Here is an 8,637-nt window from a genome sequence, read left to right as displayed (position 1 = left end):
ATAGTTTTACACAGTGATATCTAGTACCCAACCTACTGGGCCTTCGAGGAAAAGAATAACAGGATAAATTAATGGCCCGAACACAAAATGAATGGAGGCGTACACTTGCGCTCCTAGATAATGAAATGTTAAAAACCAAACAGGGCTCTCGACCAGAAGAAACAGGGGCTAGTCCCAAGCTACTGAGGTGACTTGCATGGAAATAAATGTAATACATTATAGGAAAGAAAACAGTTAGGAAATCGTAGTCACCTCAAACCAAGATGAAGGGGAGCTCGAGAGGGTAACTCACTCTCTATCCCCGATTTACAATTTAAAACTTTATGAAATTTTACATTAGGCGAACGAAAATTTACATTTAAAGGTTTGTTACATAGTTAAAATTTCGGACCTTCCCCTCGGATAAGTCTGCGGAGGTAACTACAGAAAACTAAGTCTGGTGGTCATTACCTGGCTGGTGTATTGCCTGCCGAAGAATGAGGCGTCCCGCCTTCTGCCTTAACACACACACTCCGAAAGACGACGACCAAGAGACAAGGAAATTTGAAAAGCCGCAACTTATATACCCTCAGGGAAGGTTCGAGAGGATTCTGGACTAATCCGGACACACCCTCTCAATTTCTATTGGTTAATTAAAAATGAACAAGAAATGCGGGATTGGATGAAAATTAATTACAAAAATTCGTGGTTGGCCAGATTCAAAACTGGCGGAGTGAAAAAGAAGTGTAGCCAACCCAAAAATAAATGAACATTGATTCAGTTATGAAAACCTAGAAACACAAAACTTCTTTAAATTACAAGTTCTTCCACCTTGTACCAGGGTGCATGACCTCCGTTTTGGAATGACATCTATGGAAAAAAGTTCAAACTTCTTGAAGTACACAAACACAAAACAAATAAATTTAGTCAGTTTAGGCAACTTCACAATAACACAATTACATAATACTTCGGTAGTGACATCTTCTGATTAAAGTTCCAACTTTATGTAGTAGCAGTTTCAAATTTGTTGGATCGATAGAGTTCATTAAGGCGCTTGTTTTGAATGTGCGGAGTTGAGGTGTACCTCCCGGTACATTTATGATTATTGCTATTTTAAGGGCCATAATATCGAGTCATCAATCCAATATGCTAGATATCTTAACGAGAGTTATCTTATCTGTAGCGGCCTCGTTTCTCTCCTAAAATTTTAGTTATTAATATTTTTTGGGTCCGGGGATACAACTGAGGAGAATGACCAGTACCTCGCCCAGGCGGCCACACCTGCTTCATAAAAGTAAAATATTCCAAAGTGTTTGCGTCGTATGCCGCATTCAATTTTGTATTATACTGGAACGTTAAATCTGTAAGGCAATAACGCTCGCGCCAAGCAGGAACACTTCAAGAAGTTGCTAGAAAGGGCTGATAAAGGAATGGGCACGTGTCGATCATCACTGGTCTGTAAGTATGTGGTTGTTGCCACAGTCACGAAGTTCAAGGAGATAACTGTACTCTGATTTTCGTTTAAGATTTCAACAGCGCGTCACAGCGCGGCGAGAACAAAGGATCATTAGGTGTTGATTTGTGGACTTTTATCTGAACAGAGCAATATCTCCCTCTTCAAACGATACGTTCTGAAGTATAAATACTAGGATAAGCGCTCGGTGTTGTATCGTTTGTCTTACGGAATACGATCAGCAAGCAACATGACTGCAAAGTGGACGTTCATTGTCGTAGTGGCTCTATGCCTAGCCCAGGTAAGTTCTAGACTTATAATGACAGTAGGGTACTTTCTCAATAACTGACACTGAATTGCAAGGATTGTGTTTGGGCTAGTGTCTTCATTGCCCATACGAAGACATTTCTCCTCTATCTTATCTGTAGCGGCCTCGTTTCTCTCCTAAAATTTTAGTTATTAATACTTTTTGGGTCCGGGGATACAACTGAGGAGAATGACCAGTACCTCGCCCAGGCTGCCACACCTGCTTTTCTGAACAGGGGCCTTGTTAGAGGTGGGAATATTGGAAGGGATAGAGAAGGAAGATGGAAGGAAGCGGCCGTGGCCTTAAATTAGGTACCATCCCAGCATTTGCTTGGAGGCGAAGTGAGGAAACCACGAAAAACCACTTGTAGGATGGCTGAGGTATGAATCGAACTCACCTCCACTCATTTGATCTCCCGAGGCTGAATGGACCCCGTTCTAGCCCTCGTACCACTTTTCAAATTTCGTGACAGAGCCGGGAATCCAACCCCGGCCTCCGGGGGGGTGGAAGCTAATCACACTAATCATTACACCACAGAGACGGACGTGGTTATTTCTGCCGATTCTTAGTCGAGAAACTTTTCCTGCAGTAGACAGGATGGCTCGGAAGGAATACGACAGAATCCCGCATGGCTTTTAGCTACGAAATACAGCAAAGCATATGAGTGTCCGAAACGATGATGTTCATTGCGACTTCAAGACAGAAGGCCACTAAGGAATCTGAGACATTGCCATCAACAGCTCCATATACGTTTACCGGACGAGCTGTCAGTATGGTTAGGGTCGCGCAGCTGTGAGCTTGCATCCGAGAGATAGTGGGTTCGAACCCCACTGTCGGCAGTCCTGAATTTGGTTTTCCGTGGTCTCCCATTTTTACACCAGACAAACGATCTGACTGTACCTTCATTAAGGCCGCGGACGATTCCTTCCCATTCCTAGGCCTTTCCTATCCCATCGTCATCATAAGAGCTGTCTGTGTCAGTGCGACGTAAAGTAAAAAAAAAAAAAAAAAAAAAATATGGATCCTTTTGATGGGTAAGCCTACGTCTGATAAAATCGTTGACTGTGATGTCTCTACTGCTACATGAATTTCTTAATTAATTAGATCATCGTTTCCCAGCCGGTGGGAAATTACCTCAAACTTAATGCAAAATTTTATTTAAGACTGTGTTAGGCATCTTATTTATTTATTTACTTTTTTGCTAGGGGCTTTACGTCGCACCGGCACAGATAGGTCTTTTGGCGACGATGGGATAGGAAAGGCCTAGGAGTTGGAAGGAAGCGGCCGTGGCCTTAATTAAGGTACAGCCCCAGCATTTGCCTGGTGTGAAAATGGGAAACCACGGAAAACCATCTTCAGGGCTGCCGATAGTGGGATTCGAACCTACTATCTCCCGGATGCAAGCTCACAGCCACGCGTCTCTACGCGCACGGCCTACTCGCCCGGTAGGCGTCTTTTGAGCTTGATTTCAGGATACTAAGTGTCTCAAAACAAGCTCAATGATCTTATTAACAATGTTTCAATCTATTTGTCGTCTGTGTAGTATTACAATTTTCAGACAACACAAATACAGTATATTATTATTATTTCTTAATCTGCTTACCCTTCAGGGTTGCTTTTTCCCTCGGACTCAGCGGGGGATCCCACCTCTACCGCCTCAAGTGCAGTGTCCTGGAGCGTGAGACATTGGGTTGGGGGATGAAACTGGGGAGGATGACCAGTAGCCTACCAGGCGGTCTCACCTACCATGCTGAATAGGGGCCTTAGTGGGAGATGGGAAGATTGGAAGGGATAGACAATGAAGAGGGATGGAAGCGGCAGTGGCCTTAAGTTAGGTACCATCCCGGCATTTGTGGGAGGAGAAGTGGGAAACCACGGAAAACCACTTCCTGGGTGGCTGAGGTGGGAATCGAATCCACCTCTACTCAGTTGACCTCCCGAGGCTGAGTGAACCCCGTTCCAGCCCTCGTACCACTTTGCAAATTTCGTAGCAGTGCCGGGAATCGAACCCGGGCCTGGGGGTGGCAGATAATCACACTAACCACTACACCACAGAGGCGGACATTATTATTATTATTATTATTATTATTATTATTATTATTATTATTATTATTATTATTATTATTATTATTATTATTATTATTCATCGTCAGGGCCACTAAGAACCGAGAGATCTCAACTGTTTGTTTTCTTGTGAGCCCACCAGGTTTTCATCCTCTCGGAGCGTGCTTGCTTCCATGCATCACAATAGACATTCTTCTGTCGTGTTGGGACTTCTTATTGAACCTGTCTAAGTTCGTGTCTGAGTGGTGCTCGGAGTTGAATTATTATTATTAATAATGTTATTGGCTTTATGTCACACTAACTACTTTTACGGTTTTCGGGGGCACCGAGGTGCCGGAATTTAGTCTCGCAGTTCTTTTACGTGCCAGTAAATCTACTGACACGAGGCTGACGTATTTGAGCACCTTCAAATACCACCGGACTGAACCAGGATCGAACCTGCCAAGTTAGGGTCAAAAGGCCGGTGCTACAACCATCTGAGCCACTCAGCCCGGCATTATTATTATTATTATTATTATTATTATTATTATTATTATTATTATTATTATTATTATTATTATTATTATTATTATTATTATTATTCCGCGGTTTTCTGTGGAACGCAGAGGTGAAAGAAGGTTTGGGTTTACCTACGATAGTCAAAGATTAGTTTATAACTTTAAAATAAGGGTTCTATTTCTTTTCAGATATTATATTTTAACAAAATTTTTCACTTAGTGAAAGACTAAGATTTCATGTACAGGGCTAGTTTGGTACAAAATCGACAAACAGGAAAACCAAGAATTGGTAAGTTACAATTTTGAGCTTCAAGCTCCTAATTTACAAGGTTCCAACATCGCTAATGTTGCGTTTAGTTAGATAGACATGAAGAGAAATCTCCTATAACACAATTTTCAAGAACACTTTGTCCAACGGTTACAAGTTACGGCATTCCAAAGGCACCACTCAATGTTACACAAATATCTACCACATTACAAGAAAAGAGCTTATATGGTCTACAAATTCTACCAAGTAGACAGCACTCCCAAACTCTTACGGCCTAAATTGAAACAAGAAATAAATTGGTTCAACCTAATCAATACAAGGAAAATAAGAAATGTAGTGTTACTTTCTTATTTGATTAAAAGCGGTGTCGGTTTTGTCCACCAATTTGGGTCTTCATCAGCCGATTAAACAACTTGGCAGGTTCGATCCTGGTTCAGTCCGGTGGTATTTGAAGATGCTCAAATACGTCAGCCTCGTTTCAGTAGATTTACTGGCACGTCAAAGAACTCCTGCGAAACTAAATTCCGGCAACTCAAGTACGACCCGAATTCTTATCTTCAAGAAATAACACTCTATGCATATGCGTTTTTCATTTGTTTCCAATATTGCGCTTTTTAACATTTTTCTCCTCACAATTGTTTTTTTTACTGCTCTGCATCTCTAAAGAATCTACAAGATCCTATAAACATTGATATATACTTCAATTATATATTTTCGCGACAGGAAGTATTTGCAGGCTTGATCATTAAGCTATTCACCGAGTTTCGACGGCGTTTAGCACAGTGGCGGACATTGCGTTATGTTGCGCTGATCTTCAGGAGCTAGCATCTTATTTCATTTAAGTGACTTGTCTTCGACTTCTACACAATTTTGGGACTTCAAATTTATTAAATCGTGTTGTGACATCAAGCCAGGCTTGTTCACAAATTCTCGAACACATTTTGAGGCACAGTGCTGGACATTACGTGTGTTGTGCTGCTCTTCAGGAGCTTGCGCCTTGCTTCATATAGTAAATGACTTCTTCTGGATTTTAGGATTTAAAATCGCGCAGTGCTAATAACTATTGTGTTATAGTGCTTCTTGAACTGCTTTTGTGAAAGAATTGGCCTTTACATTTTTGTTTTCCTATGCATTGTTTTCGTATTTTTGTTTAATCGGCTGATGATGACCCAAATTGGTGGTCGAAACCGGTACCGCTTTAAATCAAATAAGAATGTAACACTAAATTTCTTATTTTCCTTGTATTGAATAGGTTGAACCACTTTTTCTTTTTTGTTTCAATTTAATTGTGACACAGTTCAATACGGAACATTATGAAATTTTTATCTTACGGCTTACTCAAGACAACTTTTAACTTTTACCTTTGCACAATACTTTACAATTTCTGGCCTCTCTAAGCATAGCCTACATTTGACAAGACAGTGGCCATTGTATTTAAGAAATGAAATGAAATGTCGTATGGCTTTTAGTGCCGGGATATCCCAGGACGGGTTCGGCTCGCCAGGTGCAGGACTTTCTATTTGACTCCCGTAGGCGTCCTGCGCATCGTGATGGTGATGATGAAATGATGATGAAGACAACACATACACCCAGCCCCCGTGCCATTGGAATCAACCAATTAAGGTTAAAATCCCCGACCCGGCCGGGAATCCAACCCGGGACCCTCTGAACCGAAGGCCAGTACGCTGACCGTTCAGCCAACGAGTCGGACATTTAAGTAATACAGGGGTATCGAGTACCCATACTATTGGGCCTTCGTCAAAAAGAACAGGTTAAATTACTGGCCCAAACTCAAAAATGTATGGAGGCATACACTTGCGCTCCTAGAAATTAAGGTTAAAATCCTACTTGCGGTTGCGGCCCGATGATGCAGAGGCTAATCCCAAACTACTGAGGTGACTAGATGGACAAGTTAATTTACCATTTACAAGTGAAAACAGGTACAAAATCTTAGTCACCTCAGGATTAATTGAAGGGGAGTTCTAGAGGGTAACGCACTCTCTATCCCCAGTTTTCAGTTAAGTACTTTTAACCTATTTGAACTTTTACATGAGAAAAAATAAAGTTTACATATTAAAAAATAGACGGTTACATAGTTAAAGATTGGAACCTTCCCCTCGAGTCAAATTGCGGATATAACTACAGAGTTAGAAAATGGTGGCCATTACCTTAGCTGATGTTCTGTCTGCCGATGGGTGAGGCCACTGCCTCCTCCCTTAACACAACACACTCAGTAATGCGACGATCAATAAGACCAGTTAACTCGAAAAAGCGACAGCTTTTATACCCGAGAGGAAGGTTTGAGAAGGCTCTGGACTAAATCCGGACACACCCTCTCATTTTTATTGGACAGACAAAAAGTTACAAGAAGCCTATGATTGCCTGAAAATTAAATACACAAAAATTACGATTGGCCAGACTCCCAAGCTGGCGGGATGAGTAAGAAGTGTTGCAAACCTTGAAGTATCAAACATAAGGAAAGTCAGTTCAGTTCAGAAAACCTATAAAAACAAAATTTCTTAAAATTTCTAGTTATTCCACTTTGCACCAGAGTGCATGACATCAGTTCTTTAATAGAGGCATCTATGGAGAAAAGTCCGAAATTCTTGAAATTGTTGTTGCAACCTATGACACACACACACACACACACACACACACACACACACACACACACACACACACACACACACACACACACACACACACACACACACACACAAAGACGTCCAGTAAGTTTAGGAAACCTTAAAATAACACATTACTCTATGACTTTAGTAGTGACATCTTTTGATCAACGTCCCAACTTCTAGTACTAGATCTTTCAACTTTTGTATGTTAGATAGCGTTCTTAAAGGCGCTTCCTTTAAATGCACGGGAATGAGGTGTACCTTGCTGTACAATTATTATTATTATTATTATTATTATTATTATTATTATTATTATTATTATTATTATTATTATTAGCCCTATTTTACCATATGACTTTTTGAGATTATCGAAGCAGGGTCGAGCGGGACGCGAACGAGGCCATGAGCTAATCACGCTCCCAATAATAATGACAATAATAATAATAATAATAATAATAATAATAATAATAATAATAATAATAATAATAATAATAATAATGTTCTTACAACTACTAGCGATGTTAAGAGTCGAAGTGCCAGACTTTTGCGCTGGAAAGGATCACTTTTAACATGCCAGTAAGTTTTGCGACTGAGAATTTTCACATTTAAGCAATTTTACCTTATCAAATGAGGGCAATGGAAGCTGTTCCCGTGACTTCAAATTAGACGAACTAATTTAGCTATTCAGTCGAATTCTACTATTGCAAATACCCACTCATAATAGCTAATTACACTTCTGAAGGTGAGCCTTTTCTCAAATGAATGTTATGTTCTATTTCAGGGTTTGGCGCATCCCCATCACCAGCATCTCCACGGAGGTAAACGTGACATCATTGATGACATAATTGAAAAGGCTTTCGAAAAGGCACGTGAGGCTATCCATGACGTAGTCCAGAATACGAAGAACGTGCTCGAGGATGGTGAGGCAGGCATCGAGAAGGTTGTGGAAGGCATTTCCAGTGGGCTGCATATCGCTGTAGACACGGCCGAGAATGCTGTCCAGGGACTTGGAGACAAGTTGGTGGCTAAGATCGAAGAAATCCTGAAGGACGCTGAAGCATCAGGACTCAACGTGACCCTCTGCGCTGAGGGAAAAGTGTCGGAGGCTCAACAGATAGAAAGAGATGCTCACGACAACATCAAGAAGTGTGTAGCTACCGCCGAGCAGGTGGGCGCTGACGTCAAGGCGGCCTTTGAGAAGGAAGTCCAGACTGTCGAGGACAACTTGGATAAGACGGAACAAGAGATCGTCAGCTGCATTCCGGAGGAACCTCACCATTCATTGGCGGAAGCTGAAAAGGTGGCCAAGTGTTTTACCGAAGAAGTAGTGACCATCCACGAGCAGAACAAACAAACTCTTGCAAGCATCGCTGTTCAGGTAAGTGTTCTGTAATTGGTGACTTACCTGAATAGATTTCCTAAGAAAACGGACATTGGTAGTA

At 41.3% G+C, this 8,637-nt stretch overlaps 1 protein-coding gene across 1 annotated transcript in view; it reads left to right on the top strand.

Annotated features, from left to right (window-relative positions):
* The first annotated feature begins 1,591 nt into the window (after window positions 1-1,591).
* LOC136866274 (uncharacterized) overlaps window positions 1,592-8,637 on the top strand; it is an 11,072-nt gene continuing 4,026 nt past the window's right edge. The window contains exons 1-2 of the mRNA XM_067143098.2: window positions 1,592-1,733; window positions 7,977-8,573. Of these exons, the coding sequence (XP_066999199.2) occupies window positions 1,683-1,733; window positions 7,977-8,573 (648 nt within the window). The 5' untranslated portion in view covers window positions 1,592-1,682. The remainder of the gene's footprint in view (window positions 1,734-7,976; window positions 8,574-8,637) is intronic.

The sequence above is a fragment of the Anabrus simplex genome, chromosome 3, assembly GCF_040414725.1.
Source record: "Anabrus simplex isolate iqAnaSimp1 chromosome 3, ASM4041472v1, whole genome shotgun sequence".
Taxonomy (NCBI): Eukaryota; Metazoa; Arthropoda; class Insecta; order Orthoptera; family Tettigoniidae; genus Anabrus; species Anabrus simplex.
This window is presented reverse-complemented; position numbering and strand designations above follow the sequence as displayed.